Here is a 19,678-nt window from a genome sequence, read left to right as displayed (position 1 = left end):
GCGGGTACCTCCTCCGCCCGGTCCTCCTCCCGCAGGGGTCTGGCCCCCTCCTGCGGCCGGGCCCGGGGCTGCGCTGGGGGGTGGGTGTCCGTGTCCGCCCCCCCCCCCCCGGTGGGCTCCGGTAGCCCCGGGGGAAGGGGAAGGGGGGGGGGGAAATCTCTCCGGGAAGGGATAACCGGGCGGGCAGAGCGCTTCCAGACCCGCCCCGTTCTTCCTTCCCCTCCCGCCGGTGCTCGCTCCGGCCCCGGGACCCGCCACCGAGGGGCCGCCCCCGGCCCGCCCCCCTTCATAGGCGGCGGCGCCCGGTGCCGTCCCGTCCCGTCCCGTCCCGTCCCGTCCCGCCCGGCTCCGCCATGGCCCCGGCGATGCGGCTCTGCGCCGCCCTGGCCCTGCTCCTGCTGCCCGCCGCCGCGCTGGACGTGGCGGGAGGTAAGTCCCGTCCCGGTCCCGGTCCCCGCGGGGTGACACCGTGGCACCCCGGAGGCTCCCGCCTCCGGCCCGGGGGGCTCTGAGCCCAGCGAGGTGCTCCCCCTCCCCCCGCAGGGGATGGGGATGGGGAGCAATGCTGGCAGAGCACCCCAAAATCAGGACTTTGGACCCCACGTGGGAAGCGGGTTGTCACTCCAGACGTGCGCCGGGTGGCCACTGGCCAGGGGGCCCTGTGGCCACTCGGGATGGGGACGGGCAGTGGGAGCCGGGAGGGCAAGTCCGGGACGGCAGGACGGACGGCACCCTGAGGTCCTTCTGAGGTCTGGAAGATGCGGTGCTGGAGGAGGGGCGTCACTTGCTGCTTTTGCAGCAGCCACTGCAATGTCACCGTACGTTGAGTGATGCCATCGGCTCGGCCGGGTCTCAGGTGGCAGTTCAGTACATGTCCTGGGCAGGGGGGGGACACTCGCGGGGCAGATCCTCCTTCAGGACAGGTGAGACTACCCGGGAGAGCCTCAGGCTGAGAGCTTCAGACCAGGAAGAAGAAAGATGGGTGCCATCAGATCTGGGTGAGGAGCAACGGGTGGCCGATGGCTCCTCCTTGGTGGGTGGAGGATGTAGCGTAGCCCCGTGGGTGCCATGCCAGGTAGAGGAGATGCTCTAGCAAAGGGTGGAGACACCCCCCTTCAGGGGTGTCCCAAGAAGCCTGCCCACTCTTCCGGGAGAGGAACTGTTCTCCACGTGATGACCAGTCCTCTGACGGCTGCACAGTGGCTCTGGCTGGGAGGAGAGTGAGAACCAGCGTGTATTTTGCTGTCTTCTTTCCGCCCCAGGCCATTCACTTCACTTCTCTTGTTGCCAAGTGGCAAAAGGATTATGCAGGAGGTTTCTAGCACAGCTCTCCCACCCCTGTCCCCAAGGACTGCGGTGCTTCCCGGGCCGTCCTGTGCCAGTGGGATGATCCCCTGAGATCACACATTCGGACAAAACCCCCAATCCTGAAGGGCCGCGAGGTCCGGGAAGCGACCCGTTCCCCTACAGCTGTGAGAGGGTGGCTTTGACTTAACAGCTCTGAGGGTGAAATCAATCCCACGTGTGCCAGAAGAGGGGACACCCCCCGGGGGAAGCAGAGTGTCCATAGGAAGCCCAGTTAAAACCACAGGCTCTCCTTTTGCCCGCCGGTGGCCTCCTGCGGTGTGAGAGGGCTGTTTCGGTGACTCCTCATAAGCAAAGAGTCTCGGGGGCAGCACAGGCGCTGTGATGCTTTTCCGGCCTGGGCTGGAGAAACGGGGAAGATGCGGCTTCCTAGAGTGTTTCAAATCTGCAATCTCGGCCTCTCCGGGCGGTGTGTAAACACCCTTATCTGAGCTATGTTAATAAATTGCCCGGTTGTTTGGAGGGCTGCGCGGAGCATGTGACTGTTGACAGTGGGTCACAGCTGAGGGTTCCTGCCAGCAGGAGGGAGAAAATGCAGCTTTGCTGCTTGTGAGCGTGGAAAACAAGCACCTCCGGGACTGATTTCTCTTCCTGATTAAGGTGCCGTGAAGCGGTGATCCTTCTTCCAGCGGTTACTGAGTAGTCAGGCAAACTGGGTTTGTGTTTTGGGCTTTGAACCATAGTCAAACAAGCTGACACGTGGACTCTTCAGGCGGGGGTGAGGTTTAAATGGCTGATCCTCGAGGGCTGGCAAACCACCTCCCCAGGAGCTGGGGGAGCACACCAGCGAAATGGCAGGCGACTATCCTGCAGGAGGACTTTCCCGAAGAGCTAGCGCTTGTCGGGAGCTACAGGCAAGCCCGGGAAGGTGGTTGGACTTGGGCCACCTTGTCCTGTGTTCAGATCTGCTCCGTTCCCCCCACCCAGCTGACCTGCATCCTTTGGGGACGCCATCATCCACAGCGGCACTGGTGCCGAGGGAGGGTGCGGGCTCCCACGGGGACCGGAGCTGCGTGTGTCCACCCCCCCCCTTGTGCTCCTCTACTTCTGCTTTTCCTGGTGGCAACTTCCTTGTCTGGGGCTTGTTTGCTTGAGCTGCTCCGTCATCCGGTGATATGGGACTGCACCGCCTGCCCGATGCTTGTCCTTGTCCTCACAGGGTCCCTCTGGACCGACCCCAGCTGTGTCCTCCAGCCGTCCCGCTGCCTGCCGGCCACAGCAGATGGCTTTTAGGAAAATAAGACCTGGGGAGAGGATCTCACAGCTCGGGGCTTCGGGTCGGTGTGGGCAAGGCAGGTGACTTCCATTAGCATTTGGGCTTCCCGCTGTGCCACCACGTGTGCGTTTTGAAGCTGGCAGCTCTTGCAGCAGCATTACGCTGGTCCCACGGGAGCCACAGTAAACCCAAAGTTTTAAACCAAAGTACTGAGGTGTCTTTTTATTTTCCCCCCTTCCTGTAGGTTGTCACCAATATACGAACAAGAGCTGTGAGGAGTGTCTGAAAAATGTCACCGTAAGTAGCAGCAGTTAAAACTCCCAACTTCTTGCAACGCCTGGAAAGGTAGCGTGGGCTTTGCCGGGCTCTTATGGAGCATCGTCCCTCCTGGCAGGGGGGCAGCTCCCCTGCCCTTGTCGTGAGCGCACTGCAAATGCCACCCACCCATGATGGTGACATGGCACAACCCCCCTCAGTGCTCTGGGAAGAGATTGCTAAAAACCGCTTGGGCTTTCTTGTCCGTTTTTCGAGTCAAGTAATGGAACTGCCGAGCTCCTCCTCGCGGATGGGAGATGGTCTCAGGGGGACAGTGGGGTGAAGGAGCTGAGCGGGCTGGACGGGCTGGTCCTGCTGCCCTTCCACCGGTCTGTGGGTGCCACGGCACTGGGCGGATGTGGGATGCCTACCTGTGTCCTGCCAACCTCCTCCACCGCCTTTATCTGCGCTATCAGCAAACTTGAACCAGTTTGACCGAACCCAGCCGAACGCTGGCACTGGGGGTGGGAGCCACCAGGAGAGGAGGGTGCAAAGCTGCCATGGGTAGCCTGGCTGGGAAGGACTGGTGAGGGTACCCACCAACCTCTCCCGCTCAGCAGCTCTGTGTTGGGCACCTGGTCTCAAAGGCTTTCTTCTTGTCCCAACAATGCCACATGTAATAAACACGAAGGATTCGGTGATTACTGCTGTCACGCAAGCCAGGAGAAGGGTTCTTGGCATCTTTCCTTGCCCTAGAAACCTGCGCTCTCCTCGCCTGCCTCTCCCGGTGCAGGCGAGCCAGACACAGCCCCGTGTTGACCGAACGCCGCCGTTCCTCCCGAGCATCCCATCGCTGCTGGGTGGTACCTGGCTCGCGGGAGCAGGCGGCGGTGGCCCCGTTGCCGCAGCTAACCAAGCAGAGCGCGGGTAACCGGCAGCGCTGCCGTGCACCAGTAACGCCGTGCTGCCTGGTTCCTGTGTCCCAGTGCCTGTGGTGTGCCAGCAGTGGGAGGTGTGTGGAGTACCCCGTCCGGAGAATCCTCCCCCCGGCTGACCTCTGTGAGCTCCGCTCTGCGCGCTGGGGAGTCTGCTGGGGTAAGTGGACCGTGCTCAACCGATGACCGCCCTTGGCGCCCGCGCTGGTGGTAACGGGAGGTTTCCCTTACCTCCCGTTCTCGCTCCCTGTGTAGCAACAGTGGGCTGAAGTCTCTCAGGGTTCTGCAAACTTCCTGACGCGTGGGCGAGAAAGCAGAGCGTGAGCAGCTCCCTACCTTCTGGCAAGAAGGACCCGTGGGGTTTTCGCTACTCTAAATACATTCCTCATGCTTTGGTGCGATCACAGAATCGTTATGGCTGGAAAAGATCGTTAAGATCATCAAGTCCAACCGTTGTCTAACTCTACAGGCCCCACTTCTAAACCATGTCCCTGAGCACCATATCTAGATGGCTTTTAAATACATCCGAGGATGGCAATTCAACCCCTTCCCTGGGCAGCCTGTGCCAGTCTTTGATAACCCTTTCAGCATAGAAGTTTTTCCAAATGTCTAACCTAAACCTCCCCTGGCGCAACTTGATGCCATTTCCTCTTGTCCTGTTGGTTGTAACTTGTGAGAAGAGACCACCACCCACCTCTCTACAGGCTCCTGTCAGATAGTTGTAGAGAGTGAGAAGGTCTCCCCTCAGCCTCCTTTTCTCCAGGCTGAACAACCCCAGTTCTCTCAGCCGCTCCTCATCAGACTTATTCTCAAGACCCTTCACCAACTTCGTTGTCCTTCTCTGGACCCTCTCCAGTACCTCAACGTCCTCCTTATACTGTGGCGCCCAAAACTGAAGACAGTACTCAAGGTGGGGCCTCACCAGTGGGAGTACAGTGGGACAATCACTTCCCTAGCCCTGCTGGCCACACTGATCCTGATATAGGCCAGGATGCCCTTGGCCTTCTTGGCCACCTGGGCACACTGCTGGCTCGTATTCAGCCAGCCGTCCACCAACACCCCCAGGTCCTTTTCTGTCTGGCAGCTTTCCAGCCACTCTGCCCCAAGCCCGTAGCGCTGCGTGGGATTGTTGTGGCCCAAGTGCAGGACCCGGCACTTGGCCTTGGTGAACCTCACACCATTGCCCTTGGCCCATCGATCCAGCCTGTCCGCGTCCCTCTGAAGAGCCTTCCTACCCTCAAGCAGATCAACGCTCCCACCTAACTTGGTGTCATCTGCAAACTTACTGAGGGTGCTCTCAATCCCCTTGTGGAGGGGATGTTAATAAAGATGGAGGCTTCCACACGTGGCCAGTGCCGAGGAACAAGAGTCGAAGGTGCTGGGCAGGCAGCTGCCTGCGCAACCCTTCCTGGGGCTCAAAGGGTGCACACCAGGGGCTGACTCTTCACCGGCTCTCTCCTCTGCACCCCGTGCATCGTTCCTTGCACGGCTTCTGGCTCTTCCACCTTTAGCACTGCGGCTGCTGTCCTCTTAAAAATTCACGGGGGCTCTTGGAACCAGAAGCGAGGTGACTTCTCCAGAGGCCTGCGTGGGTTTCTTCTAGTGTTGAGCGTGCTGCAGTCCTGCTCAGGACCCACCTGAGAAAAATACCCTCTTCCTTCTTCAGGACCCACCTGAGAAAAATGTGCCCAGTGTGCCCAGCTGGCTGCCCACAGCCAGGTTACCTCCGGGAGCGTTGTGTGACTGTTGGCTGCCTTTCCTCCTCGGCTTCTCTGTTTCCTGGTGGGTTTCTGGAGAGATGAGCGTCTTTGTTTAGACCAAGCACGCTCGTGCTCAGGCGGGACCCAGCTTTTGGGGGCTGAGGCAGCTGGGAAGCAAGCTGGGGCTTGGTTTCTCTCACCCGTCCCCTTGATGGGGAACTTGGAGTTGAATTGTGGTCGCCTGACATCTGTTGTGCTCGCGGCTGGGCTCTCTTCTCTACCCACGAGAGTCAAAGCCGCTCCCATACCTTTGGGGAGGAAGAACCTCCTCTTTGTGAGCACTCCAGTATGCTTTTCCGAAACTTGTGTAAGACCTTGAAATACTAGTTTGTTGGTTTTTTTTTTTTTTTATGTGAGTAGCTTCACAAAAGGTTTCATTATAGAAGAACGCATTCCTTAGCTTGTAAAACTCGCTTTAGAGGAGATTAGTCCTGCTGGAGATTAGCTCTTAAATGAGTCTGCATTTTGTTTGTGTGTGTGTGTGTGTGTGATTTAAGCCTTCGTCATCAGGCGGAGGAGTGCCCGGTGCTCTGCCACGCACCTCTCTCTGTGGGAAGGGGTGATCCGAACCCCAGGCTCACCCCGAAAGCCAAGCTTTCAGAAGCACCAGTACAGACGTGCTGGTGGAGAAAGTCGCTTTTGAGCTGAAGAGCCCGGGTGGGTTTGTCTCCCCTCCGTTGACTTCTGACCTTCGGCCTTTGGGCTGTCGCCTGCGTGACTCCGTGGGTCTGCAGCGGCGCAGCCAGGGAAAGCTTCACGTTGCTCCGAGGCAAGACAGTGCCGTGGACGGTCAGGTCTCAAATACCATCTTTCTCAAAGCCTTACTGGGAAGGTGGACCTGCAGCCCTCTCTGCTGCTGGGCGACTGCTGGGGAGGCTGTCCGAGCCACCCCATGGGGACAAACGCAAGTGCCTTGCTGACTTCTGGCCTCACTGGTGACCTGCAAGGCCATGGCAGCTGTCTGTGGTCGGTACCTGGAACCACATTCCTCCCGTGGTGCTTGCGCCACCGTCGCCCAGGTAGGGGAGCGGTGTGATTTGAGAGTCAGATGGCACAGTTGTGGGCAGCAATGGAGCTCTCCGCCGGGAGCAGGAGGCTCGGAAAGCAACTTCGGTGGTGGAATCAGCTCAGCCTGCAGCACCCCGCTGAACCTGCTACCGCTGAGTCCCTGCAGCGAGGGGACGGGCTGGCATCTTCTGAAACACCCCGAAATGCACCACCTGCGGTGCTCGGGCTTTCTGCTGGGCTCAGGGTCTGAGCCGCGTGGAGAAAAGGGATCAGAAGTGCTCTGCGCAGGCTCAGGCGCAGGAGGATTTCGGTAACTTGGCTGCTGCGTGTGAGCTGGCTCCTAAACAAATATTTCCACGGGCCCAAGGCTCTGAACAGTCTGAATCGTGCTTGGAAGAAACCTCTCTTTGTTTCAGAGGATTTCAGGTGACGTCTAGATATGTCCCCGCGGGCTGGTGTCTCTGCTGCTATTACTGCAGGAGCCGAGATGGACCACTGCCTCCCTGGGGCTCGAGGCTGCTGCTCCACCACCGCCTCCCAGCGGGTTTTGTGCTGTGCGTGGGCGAGCAGACCCCCTCCAAGCCCTGGGGGGACGTGGTGGGGGGTGGTGGTGCAGAAAGCAGCCTTCTGCGGCACCGCTGGCCCCGAGCCGAGAAATCCCAACGGATTTTGTCTCGCTTTGTCTCCTGCCCAAGGACTCCAGACACCCATCAAGTGCCTCCGGTCTGCTGTCATGACATCTTATAGATGAATTCTGAGGTTGGCTCCTGTGGGCAGCAACTCCACTGCCAGCTGTGGCCTTTCCGTTGGAGGTTGCTCCTCAGCGCTGAAGCCTCCAGGTTGTTGGTTTTTTTTTTTTCTTTCCCCTTGATGGGTTACCGTTCACCTGGATTAGTGATTAAGACAGCTTTGCTCCCGTTTCTGCCGGAGGAGTTTGACCTGAGCGCACGTGTTACTGCCTTTCTTCATAGCCGGTAACTGAGTGCTATAGTTAGCAGCTACATATACTCTGTCGGTGTGTACGTGCTGTGCCAATGCTTGGTATATACCTATAGAAAATGATGTCCAGCTTGCTTTCCCAGGCTGTTACACGTCTCTCCAGCCCGGTGACTGAACTATGCTTGTAACTATTGTGGTAACTCCGGGCGGCCATGTATTTGTGTGCTAAATGTGTTCTGTCGCATCCTCTAGTGAACTTTGAAGCCCTGATCATTGCGATGTCTGTGGTGGGAGGAACGATCCTTATCATGTTGGGGGTCTGCTGCTGCTGCTGCTGTTGTAAGAAAAAGAGCAAAAAGCAAGTATCGGAGGGGTTCCCTGTTTTCTCTGAGTAGCTTAGCCGCAACCACGTGCTGTTGCAGCACTGCGTCCCAGGCACTGCTAACGGGCTCTTCTGTCTGTCAGGCCAGACAAGGATGACGAGAGAGCGGCCAGGGAACGGGAGAAGAGGCGGATGCGGCAGGAGGAGAGGTGAGGTTGCCCCGCTGGCCCTGCTCCTCAGGCTGCTGGACGATTCGCCTCCTGTCCGTACCCTCAGACGTGATGCCAGGAGGCACGTGGGGGTCGACACGTGCAGCCAGCGGCTGCTTCAGCCCTAGCTCAAACGTAAACCTCACGAGCAACGTCTTTCTGGGGGGACTCATGGATGCAGCATCCCAACAGTGCTGTGTATCCCACTCCCCGAGGGCTGCTCATGTGCTCTGGTGGTCCCCAGTGCCACCGGGAGGTGGGCGGTGTGGGGCTGAGCTCCCCGGGTTGGGAAGAAGCAAGGAGCTGTAGCTCCTCGTGCCTGGGTTTGTATCGCCAGTCACCAGCTCCTGGGTTTTTCTCTTTGCTTCTTGCAGGAGAGCAGAGATGAAATCACGGCATGATGAAATCCGAAGAAAATACGGTACAGTGCTGACGCGAGCGATTCAAACTAAGCTTTAGATTGAGCAGCCTCGGTAACTGGTGCTATGGTGACAGCTACAGAGGAGACCTGGGCAGCAGGGAAAACGGTTTCTGCTTCCTCCCCTCTTGGTGAATCGCTCTCTTGCCCTCCGGGAGCAAGTGTAGAGACGCTTGGGTCATGGCGTGTGACCCCGCGCAAGCGCCGCTGCTCTTGGGCAGGGAAGAGGGAGTGTTTTTAATGGGACCTGTGTCCTCTGAACTCACCCCACGGGAGAAGCTGCCGGGGCTTGACTGGAGGGGAGAAGCAGGAGCTGGCAGACACGGCACTAGCCGTAATGCTGCTGCCCTTCAGGCACGGCCCTCCGGCAGCCCTGTGGCCAGCGAGCGGCTGGGGAGCTGGCCACTTGGGGTGGGGGGCCAGGCGGGAGCCCACAGCGGCAAGAGCAGAGAGCGGGCACCAGCCTGACCACCGAGCGGGTCCTCTGTGCCGGCGGTGGGTCCCCGGGAGGTGGCTGAGTCCCCTGGGGCTGGACTGTCCTTCAGGTGAGTCCTACGGCCCCAGGGTGGGTGAGGACCTGCCTGAGGGGGGCGGCAGCCAAGAAGGAAGGGGGGAGCAGCCAGTCGCTCGGAGCCGGTGGAGGGGTCTCTCCTGCCTGCCCGTTTTGGGCTGCCAGGGGCTCTCCCAGGGTGACCATGGAGCAATTTGGCTCATCCACACTGAGCGTGGTGGTCTCTGGCTTTGAGGGGGCTGTAGGGAAAGCTGGAGACCCTTCTTCTGCCCGCTGCAGGTCCAGGTTGGGCAGGAGATCCAGGGGCCTCTGGCTGGGCTGGCTCTTCTGGGGGAGGAAGAGCAGGCAGAGCGGTGCCTGAAGGAGCCCATGGTGGGGGAAGCACCTGCTCATGGAAGTGGAAGAGCTGTGCTCCAGGACTGTCTTGCCATGCCAGGGCTCTGTCCTGCCCCAGCCTGACCACGGAGTTTGCAATCTCGTCCTTTCCGGCTGTTCCTCCTTAAAAGTGTTGGGCTGGGGTGGGGAAAGCAGCCAACAGAGTGGCCCGGGGGCTTGTCACTGGCCCAGAAGTCAGCCCCGTGCCCTGTCTCCCAGCCTGAGGATGTAGGAGAAGGGGAGGAAGTCTAAGAACAGTTTTAATTCCTGGCTGGGGCTATGTCATGACAAATTTGGGTCTGGGCTCTCTGCTTCCAAGTCCAGTCCAACAGAAGGAGCGTGCAGAAGGGGTGGGCTGGAAGAACGGTCGTGCTGCTTTACCTGGAGCTTATGTGGACTGCCTGGGAGAGGAGCCTGCAATCGGGTCAAGCTTCTTAATGGATCTCTCCTCTTGTGCACAGCAGGAGAGTGAAATAGCGCTGATTGCACGCGCAGCTTGAGTATGAGCAGGTCTTTCGGAAGGACTGTAGGACAGGAGGTTGGATGATGCAGGGATGGCAAACCAAGAACTAGGTTTCTGGCCGGCCGTGACTGGCACGGCAGCTGCTGTCTGAATGAATCTCTCTTATCTTCTAGGCCTGTTCAAGGAAGAGAACCCTTACGCAAAGTTTGAGAATTAGCATCTCTGGACCTGCCCACCCCAGTGAACAGTGCCTTCCCGCAGAGCTGCAGGGCTCCGCGCGTCCCCCGCCACGAGGAGACCACCATGGTGCCACTTCCCTCTTCAAGCTGCCGCAGAAGATGAGCCAAATGCTTGGTGACACCGCTGTCCCCACTCCAGATGCTCAGTTTGCTCCCGAGCTTTGCTCTTGATCTGCTGGTGCAGGAAAACGTGGTGGCAATACCAGAGGATGACACGTTTCTTCTCATTCACCCCTGGGGTGGTAACGGAGTCCAAAGCAACGCAAATAACAGTCCTTGTCCCTGGCCAAGGGCAAAGGCAACCTTATGCATCTTTCTTGCTCCTGCCTCACCAAATACCCTTCACACACAGAGCCAGGCTCTTCTCTCCCCTGCTTTCCTTTTCATTCTTTTTTTTTATTATTTTTATTTTAGTATAGGCAAAAGCCAGCAAGAGTTTCTTGACTTGCCGGTCAGCGGGAGGCCTTGGCTGTTACTCCAGGCGCCTGTACTCCTCCCAGCACATTAGCATTCCTTGCAAAAAGCACACGTTTCTGGTTATCTCGGGCCTCCAGGAGGAAGGTCCCACACACACGTTCTCACTTGTAACTAATCTGGGGAAATGCCCCAACACTCCTACCTCTCTGCGCCTTTTCTAGAAAGTGGGCTCCTGGGCGTGATGGCCACGGCGGATAGCGATACTGTAGGATTCAGATGCATTTATAATATGGTGACTACATATTAAACCGATTGGATTACTATCCTAGCCTTGAAAGAGTTTAATTCTGCTTCCACACCAGGCGTGGGTTGGCAGCGATGGCTGATGGAGCTGACACCGTTACGTGGCCCTGGCTTTGTTCAGGCCCTGCTGGTGTAGCTGAGGGAAGCAGAAGCAAGGCTGCCTTGAACTCTTGCTGGGTTTGAAGGGAGGAGTCTGTTCATGGAGTTGGATAAATGGCTTTAAACTAAAAGAGAGTAGATTTTGACTAGATATAAGGAAGACATTTTTTCAATGAGGGTGGTGAAATACTGGCCCAGGTTGCCCAGAGAGGTGGGAGATGCCCCATCCCTGGAAACATTCCAGGTCAGGTTGGACGGGGCTCGGAGCAACCTGATCTAGTTGAAGGTGTCCCTGCCCATGGCAGGGGGGTTAGACTGGATGGCCTTTAGGTCCCTTCCCACCCAAACTATTCGATGTTCAGTTGTTAGGAAAAGCTGGGTGTTGGGAGTAATGCTGCTCTCTAAGAAAGGAGCTGGGTGTTTCTGCAAGAGCTTGGCCTGTGTCACCCAGCACCCCTGAGAGCCCTCGTCGAAGCGGGGTGGCCGGGGAGCTCCTGGCAGTGTCAGGCACAGACTAAACCCTGTGCTGTGCTACCTGCGTGAGGGACCCAGTGGCGGGGAAAGGAGGATGGGAGCTGACTGCTCTTACGTGGTCCTATACTTGACCAAAACTGGCTGTGCAGTCTGAAGGAGCCTTACATGGAAGTAGTACATCTACCTCGATAGTTTTATCTGAGAAAAGCTGACTATTGCCTTCTGCCAGGTGGGGTGACTCGCTCCAGGCCGCAGAAGGTAGCGTTTCTGTGGGCTCGCATAAAGCACTCTGTTTGCGTCGCCAGGCTGATGGCCCTCGGACACAATCTGCTCGAGCTGAACTTGTGAAGCTAAACCAGCTGTGAAACCTTACTCCTGCTGGCTGAGCTGTGCGCTGGCTGCCAGAATCTGGCTGGCTTTTTTTTGCCAGGATGGTCAGAGATGCAAAACTCGTAGGTGAATTTTGATGCTGCCAGAAGGTACTCGGCTTCAGTTAGCAGGAGCGAAGTGAATGACTCTGTCAACGCTGAAAAAGAACCTGGTCTGTAACCTGGGCTTCTCTTTGCGTCAACTGGGCTGCAGCACTGGGAGGAGGGCTGAAAGGGTCAGGTTGCCAAGCTCTCATGGCTGCCCTCCCATCTTCTGTTCTAATCATAGAATCACAGAATGGTTTGGTGGGTTGGAAGGGACTGTAAAGATCATCTAGTTCCAACCCCCCTGCCCTGGGCAGGGACACCTCCCACCAGCCCAGGTTGCTTCAAGCTCCGTCCAACCCGGCCTTGAACACCTCCAGGGATGGGGCAGCCACAGCTTCTCGGGGCAATCTGTGCCAGGGGCTCACCTTCAGAGTAAAGAATTTCTTCCTAATATCTAATCTAAATTTCCCCTCTTCCAGTTTAAAACCTTTCCCCCTCATCCTATGTTTCCCCTCCCTGGGGAGGAGTCCCTCTCCAGCTCTCCTGTAGGCCCCCTTTAGGGATTGGAAGGGGCTCTAAGGTCTCCCCGGAGCCTTCTCTTCTCCAGGCTGAACGCCCCCACCTCTCCCAGCCTGTTCTCCCAGCAGAGGGGCTCCAGCCCTCACAGCATCTCCAGGGCCTCCTCTGGCCCCGCTCCAACAGCTCCGTGTCCTTCTGCTGTTGGGACCCCCTGAGCTGGAGGCAGCACTGCAGGGGGGTCTCCCCAGGGCAGAGCAGAATCCCCTCCCTCGCCCTGCTGGCCACGCTGCTGGGGATGCAGCCCAGGGTGCGGGAGGCTTTCTGGGCCGCCAGCGCACATTGGTGGCTGATGTTGAGCTTCTCATCAACCAACACCCTCAAGTCCTTCTCCTTAGGGCTGCTCTCCATCCATTCTCTGCCCAGCCTGGATCTGTGTTTGGGATTACCCCGACCCACATGCAGGACCTTGCACTTGGTCTTGTTGAACTTCATGAGGTTGGCACAGGCCCATCTCTTAGGCCTGTCCAGGTCCCTCTGGATGGTATCCCTCCCCTCCAGCGTGTCGACTGCACCACACAGCTTGGTGTCGTTGGCAAACTGGCTGAGGGTGCACTCAATCCCAACATCTGTGTCGCTGACAAAGATGTTAAACAGCACTGGTCCCAGTACTGACCCCTGAGGAATGCCAGTTGTCACTGGTTACCACTTAGACATTGAGCCATTGACCCCAACTCTTTGAGTGTGGCCATCCAGCCAGTTCCTTATCCACCAAGTGGTCCAGCCATCAAATCCATGTCTCTCCAACTTAGAGACCGGGCTGTCATGCTGGACAGTGTCAAATGCCTTGCACAAGGCCATTGGACTGGCTGGGCAGGGGTTGCATCCCTGGTGCTGCTGCTCAAGAGCTGTTGGGAGGTGGTGACAGCATCTTATTCGTGTGTGTGGGACTGGGAGATAATGCTTTAAAGAAATCCCCACTGCCCTGGGGACTGGGACCAGTCCCTTTGGGCTACCTGAGCACTTCCACTGGCCCTGCATCCAGCACTAAGGGGTGGTGCCTCCAAAACCAGCAGGGATGGGGGACCCCTGCAAGCAAGTTCCCCTCGCTGGGCCCCCACTCGTTACAGGTTCTGTCCTCTGCTGAACCAGGGCAGCAGAGGAGCCAGCTCCGCTGGAGGAACCAGGTCCCTGCCTGGATGGAGCGGAAACCATGCCCTGGGGACAAGCAGAGGGCAAGGAGCTGGATAGGTGCTGTATCCTCTGCTTCCATCCTGGGCTCCAGCATCACCAGTTCCAGGGCTGCCTGTGATGGAGCTCCTGCGAATTTTTCTAATGACTCCTGTGAAGGTCACTGCGGGCAGGTATCATGCAGCTGATGTGCTGCAAAGCTGGCGATCCCTTTGGCTCGGCTGGCCCGCGGCGGGGAGGTGAAGCTGGGTCCTTCAATGGCTGAGATGCCTGCCCAGGTCTGGGAAGAAACATGTCCGCACTGTAACCAAGAGCTGAGCCAGGAATCTAAAAAGACCTTTCAGGAGGATTAATTAGGCCTTTGCGAGGCTGCTGTGCTGGAAAGGCTGCCCTGCTTGGGGCAGGGGGAGCAGATGGCGATGGGGATGGCACGGCCGAGGGGGGCGACAGTGTGCCTCACTGCCCGTGGGCTGCCTGGCCAAGGACGATGAGCACAAGTAACAGAAAAGGTGGGACAGAGAGCCAGCACCCTGAGGGAGGTGAAATCCTTGGGTAAAGGCTGAGCTGTGAGCAGGGGCTTCCTGCCTGCAGGTGGAGGATGACCGTATTGGGGTGGCCCGCCATCATCCTGGCTGTGGTGGTGGCAGCAGCCGGGCCCCAGAGGGGCGAGCACAGCCCCGCAATGCCCTGCCATCATGTCCCAAGCCTGTCCGGGCAGTGGGACAGCGATGGGCACGGACAGCCCTGCTACAGGCTGGAGACGAGCAAAGATCCACCATGGCTACAGAGGGCCCAGGAGGAAGAGGGGACCACGCACACCGCCTCCCCTGGCTCTGCTTGCCAGTGGGGCATTCGGGTCCCTGGGGTCCCTCTGAAATAAAACCGCTAGGAATGCTGAGAGGGGCCGCGCCTGGTCCCTTCCCTACTGCTTTGCTCATTGCTGCAGAGCTGGGGTGAGGGAGGGATGCGGCCCTGGGAACTGGGGGAGAGGGTGGGGTACGGCTTAGGAACTGGTAGAGAGGGATGTGGATGTTGGGACTGGAGGAGAGGGGCCATTACTGGTTTCTTCCACCCCTGTCCCTAGGGGATGCACCCCAGGAAGGGGAAAAGGGAAATAAGGGGGAGGGAAAGGGGGGAGTCCCCTGGGCCTCTTCCAAGCAGACCCCCGAAGGGGCCAGTGCCTGCTCTCCTGCAGGCCAGGGCGAGGAAAGAGGCCGAGAGGGAGGTTTGGGGGAGACCCTCCTTTCCTCTCCTGGGCCCGCACCCCCCAGCGCTGCGGAGGGCTGCCATCCCGCGGGGAGACTCTGCGGGCTGGGGAAGGCAGCCCCGGCCGGGCCATGCCTTATTGTTTCGGGAGTCTCCTCTCCAGGGAAGCCCGCAGCCCTTCCTGCTCCCCTCCGACGCCGCCGGGCCGGGCGGGCGGCCTGCGCCCAAAGGGGGACCTGCCGCCCCAGGGGGCCGCTCTAGGCGCGGCGGCGCACAGCGCCCCCTTGCGGCTCGGCAGAGCCCCGGCTGTCCTTGGCCCCGCCCTTCTGCCTCCGCCCCCCGTGACGCACTTTCCCCGAGCCGCCGGGGGCGGGGCCCGCGCAGGAGCCCGTGACCGGGCCGTCGGCGGCCAATGGGCGCGGCGGCGGGGGGGCGGAGTTGAAGCGCGCGCGCGCGCGCGCGCGCTCTCGCGGGCGGCAGGCGGCGGCGGCGGGAGTCGAGCGCGCGGGCCGCTCCTTCAGCGCGCGCCCCCTCCCTCCCGCCTTCCCTCACTCCCTCCCCTCCCCGCCGCCATGTCGGAGGAGAAGCCCAAGGTGAGGCGGGGGTGGGGTGGCGGCCGGGACCGGGGCGGCGGCGGGGCTCGCAGCGGCGGCGGCGGCGGCGGGGGGGCGGCAGAGAGAGAGAGAGAGAGAGAGGCCTCACCGATGGGCCCTGGGGCAGGGCTGCCGCTGGGGCTCCGCCCCGCCCGGCGGCGTGCGGCGGCCAAGATGGCGGGGTGGGCCGGGCGGGAGGAGGAGGAGGTGGAGGCCCCGCGGAGCCCTGGGGGGGACCTGCCTGCGGGGCCGGGCTCTGAACCCGCTTCTTCTTCTTCTCCCTCCCACCCCCCCGCAATCCTCCTCAATCGTGTTTCATCCAGGAAGGCGTGAAAACGGAGAACGACCACATCAACCTGAAAGTGGCGGGGCAGGACGGCTCGGTGGTGCAGTTCAAGATCAAGCGGCACACCCCGCTGAGCAAGCTGATGAAGGCCTACTGCGAGCGGCAGGTGAGGGCCCTCGGGGCGGCGGGGGCTTCCTTCTCTTCGTTCCCCTCTGTGGGACACTGGTGACAGCGGTGGGTGACAGTGGGGCAGGAGGGCTCGGGGTGCTGGCGGCTCCGAGGCCTTAGAGGTTTTTCTCTTCAGTCAGGGAACGCTGCCTATTCCTCCTCAGGCCCTCCTGGAGCGCTCGAAACGTCCCGCGACAGCGCTGCCAAAATACCTTGAGTTTTGAGGCCCTTGATTCACTCTGAATCTTTAGCCTTGTAACCCTCAGTTCTGTCATCTCAAGACTCCACCAGCTTTATGCAGTACGTGTTTTCCGTTTGGAAAATGGCACAGAGCAAATTCTCCTGTGCTGAGACTTTCGCTGTGGGGTTTTTTTTCTTCACCTGTCTCTCCCACTGCGCAGTTTGGCCTTCTGGATTCTGCAGGTGGTGGTTGGCTGCTCCATGTCGCTGGCTGTCCCTTGGTGCCACCCTGAGCTAAACAGGAGAGGGATGTATCCCCACAGCCCAGTTCCTGAGCCAGTAGCCCTCCGTGCCTGTGCTTCTGCACTGAGAGATTGTGCAGAGCAGAGGGTGTGGGTGCGAATGGCTTTCGGTGCTGACATTTCCCCTTGTCTGTTACTTTTGGGCTTCTTTCTTTGCTTACCTGAACCTTATGCTCTGCCTTGTCCCGTGCCTGGTACAGCATAATGCCTCTCAGGCTGGGAACGAGAATGGAATACATGCGGTTTTTGAAGAGGCATGGGGAGTTTTTGGGTGCGTGTGGCTCTATGGCTGGAGGTGTGAATCATGCAGGGATTTCCAAGGATTTTAGAGGGCAAAGCAAAGATCTTGATCCCTGAGGCAGGTAATAAAGACAGCCTCATGCGATTAAATGCTGTCAAAACAGGATTAAGTCGTGAATTCAACTCGGGTTTTAAGGGCAATATTAACTTGCTAACATTACACCCCAACATTTTTCTAATAAACCTTGCAAGTAAGAATCTGCCTTAAGTTCTGCAATTCCTCAAGCAGTTTTTTTCATGGTTCCTTTTTTCGTCAGGAGATAAAGAAATAGAACTGGGAGCAGATGCCTGGCATGAGTGAAGACTTGTCTCAACTATGGGTAGTCGCTGCTGATAGCTAGTTACACGAAAAAGTAGTTTTTTCAGATTTTTTTTTTTTAATATTTTCCTTAATGTATTGTTACTTCTCTGACTGCATGAGAAACAATTGCTGCTCCCTCCTGCCACGTCCTCTGAGGCTTTATAGAATGGAGTATTGATTGATCGCTTCTTAAATTACCTTTGTAAATTAACTTTTGCTACTTGTGCCTTGCAGAGCAGGATCAGAACCAGGTGCCAAGCCCATGCCTGTGGGTCCATATAGAGTCCTTGCTGTGCCGGCAGCGCAGCGGGATGTCGCTCGAACGGCTCCGCTTCCTCAATTGATGTAGCGAGATAGACGCACTGAGTTTTCTGTCTAGTTAATTTATGAATATTTGTTCTGACAGTAAATCTCTAGACGTTCTGGTTGGATTAAAAAACAAAAGTGTGGTTTCTCATATTAATTCCTTTAAACTTGCAGGGCTTGTCGATGAGGCAGATTAGATTCAGATTTGATGGACAACCAATTAATGAAACAGACACACCTGCGCAGGTATGAAAAATACTTTTACTGCAAATTGCTATACAAATATCTTGATGTCTATGTGTGGATCGAAGGGGTTTGAAATCAAAATGATTCTGAAATAGTTGCTGTTAAGTTTAGCATGTTCCAAATTTGTCTAGGGTGGGTTTTTTTAATTTTTTTTTTTTTTGCCTTGAATGTTTTCACTGTTGTGGGGCGGGAAGAAAATGTGTAGGTGCTGAACAAGCCAGCACTGGAGTGCTGGTGTGGAAAGGACCCATGGCAAGTGGTGGTGGTTTCGGCTCTGTCCTACTTCTGTGTCAGCCTGTTCAGAGCCAGCGCTGAAGCTGCAGCTGCCATCGGCGCTGGCGATGCCGGGAACGTGGGGAGTTTCTTGGGCTGGCAGGGAAGAGAGGAGACGCTTGGCTGGGTGGTTTGTTGTAGAAGATGCTAAACTGCCGCGTTTGGTCTGGCTGACAGGCGTGCCTCCGAAACCCACTTTGGTGTTGGCAGTACTCCGATGGGAGAGACGATGGAGCGTCCGCTTTGGAGTGACTGACAGAAAGCGTTTCATGTGTTAATTAATTAAAATTACACCTTAAGTGCTCTGTTATTGGTACTGGTTAGGAGCAGAGAGCGAAGTGCTTTTGTAATGATGAGGTTGTGTATTTCCAGTCTGGTATTTTCAGTATCTGTTACTCTTAACAGCTGGAGATGGAAGATGAAGACACTATTGATGTGTTCCAACAGCAGACGGGTGGAGCGTGCTAAGACGTGCCGTCCTTACGAGAAGAGGAGTTTAAGGATCCTCATCGCACCTCACTCTCTCATCTGTCCTTGGATTTGCTATTAAATAGTAAACGAATGAACATGCCAATCACACGGGATTCTTCTCAACTTTAGAGGACATTTACCAAAATTGCTTGTTGTCTTTGACGTACTGCGTGTGCAAGTCAAAACAGTATCTGCAGGGATTAATCTAGATCTTAAATTGGGCCAATTTGATTTAAGTTCAGATTAAGTAATATGCGTTGTCTCTCTGCTGTTATCTTCTTTTTTTTTTTTTTTTCCCTTTTTTTTTTTATTTCTTTAAACCTGTGGCCTAAATATTCATCCATGTGTTAGGACATGGAGTGTTCATTCCTGGCTCTTGTCGGTCTTGCCCCTCTGGTTTAATTCTAATCATGTAAATAATTCAATATATTTTCATGCCAATCGTGAGCATAAAAGTTTCCTTTTAAGATATGCCTCCGGGAAGGAAAAGAGAATGAAGTTTTTAGATTTGAAGATTTTAGCGCATGTTGCAAACACAATTACTTCAGGAGCCGTTAAGCCTGTGACACAAGGCCGGTACATGCAGATACAATGCTTAGTCTAGCGTCGGAGTTTAAAATATTGCAGATTTACATGTGCTTTGTCATATTATGATGAAGTCGTCGGAAATATACTTTTTTAATGCAGAAATTAGATTTGGCCTGAATTATTGTCAGAACCGGAGTTAGCAGAGCAGCTGGTCCAAAAAACTTAACGCTCGTGATAGAGCAGCGGTATTTTTATTTTTGTTGTTGTTGTCGTGCTCGTTGTTGTGCAAGCTTATAAAAAGAGAAATCCGTCGCTGCGGCCTCAGCCGTGTGCCGGGCAGAACCTGTCGCCGCCTTTCTCCTGCTCCCTTCAGCGCAGCTCTCTGTTTCTCACTTGGTACTGGAAGTGTGCGGCCTCAGGTTTCTTTTTAATACTTGTTTTTGGTAGATAAACTTGCTCTATAAATGAGGAGCGGGTGAAAAGGAAAAAAAAAAAAAAAAAAAAGCCTTTTAACGTCCCCGAGGTGTATGTGCAGAAGCTGTCAAGTCTCTGGTGAGCACGGAGAGAGATGGGCGTGTGTGTTCGAAAAATAATCATCTGCTCTACTGCCTCCCCAAACTTCCCGGGTTTTAAAGGCGTTTGTGTGCTGGGGTTTGAGCTCCGCCTGCCGCGTGGGGGCTGTTCCAGGTGAGTTTTTGCCACAGCCACCCCGTCACCCCGTGGCAGATGCGTGCCATGGGACCTTTGGCTCCTGTTGGATCACCTCCCGCTTGCCGGAAAGGCCCTTTTTTTTTTTGTTTTGTTTGTTTGTTTTGTTTTGTTTTCTTGTCTACGGGCCGGGGTGGGGGGTCCCGTAGATCTCATTGTTTATTCACCAATTTGTACATTTATTTGTTGTCCTTTCCTATTGTATACAGTAAATATAGTTTGGTACTCTGTCTCCTGCCTTACCCTTCCTCCGCCCGCGCTCCCCTCGCCGTGGCCTGTCCTCGGTGGACGCCGTGGACGCCCTTCAGACATCCACCTCCGAGACTCCAGAGGCGGCACAAGCGTCCGTCCCCGAATAAATCCCGGGGTCCGCGCTGCG

General features: G+C 56.8%; 2 protein-coding genes across 2 annotated transcripts; both read left to right on the top strand.

Annotated features, from left to right (window-relative positions):
• Positions 1 to 353: 353 nt before the first annotated feature.
• On the top strand, positions 354 to 10,723 carry PTTG1IP (PTTG1 interacting protein; the record flags this gene model as incomplete). The annotated part of the gene is made up of 7 exons (XM_082487352.1): positions 354 to 429; positions 2,826 to 2,878; positions 3,823 to 3,931; positions 7,731 to 7,869; positions 7,944 to 8,009; positions 8,384 to 8,430; positions 9,950 to 10,723. 7 exons carry the CDS (start codon positions 354 to 356, stop codon positions 9,991 to 9,993), a joined length of 534 nt encoding a protein of 177 aa, XP_082343478.1. The 3' UTR covers positions 9,994 to 10,723.
• Positions 10,724 to 15,110: 4,387 nt separating this feature from the next.
• SUMO3 (small ubiquitin like modifier 3) lies at positions 15,111 to 19,529 on the top strand. Its single transcript, XM_082487433.1, has 4 exons — positions 15,111 to 15,230; positions 15,554 to 15,682; positions 17,248 to 17,319; positions 17,998 to 19,529. The coding sequence occupies exons 1-4, from the start codon at positions 15,210 to 15,212 to the stop codon at positions 18,058 to 18,060; spliced, it is 285 nt and encodes a 94-aa protein (XP_082343559.1). The 5' UTR covers positions 15,111 to 15,209; the 3' UTR covers positions 18,061 to 19,529.
• Positions 19,530 to 19,678: the final 149 nt, after the last annotated feature.

The sequence above is a fragment of the Vanellus vanellus genome (assembly GCF_965231255.1).
Source record: "Vanellus vanellus genome assembly, chromosome: 8".
NCBI lineage: Eukaryota > Metazoa > Chordata > Aves > Charadriiformes > Charadriidae > Vanellus > Vanellus vanellus.
This window is presented reverse-complemented; position numbering and strand designations above follow the sequence as displayed.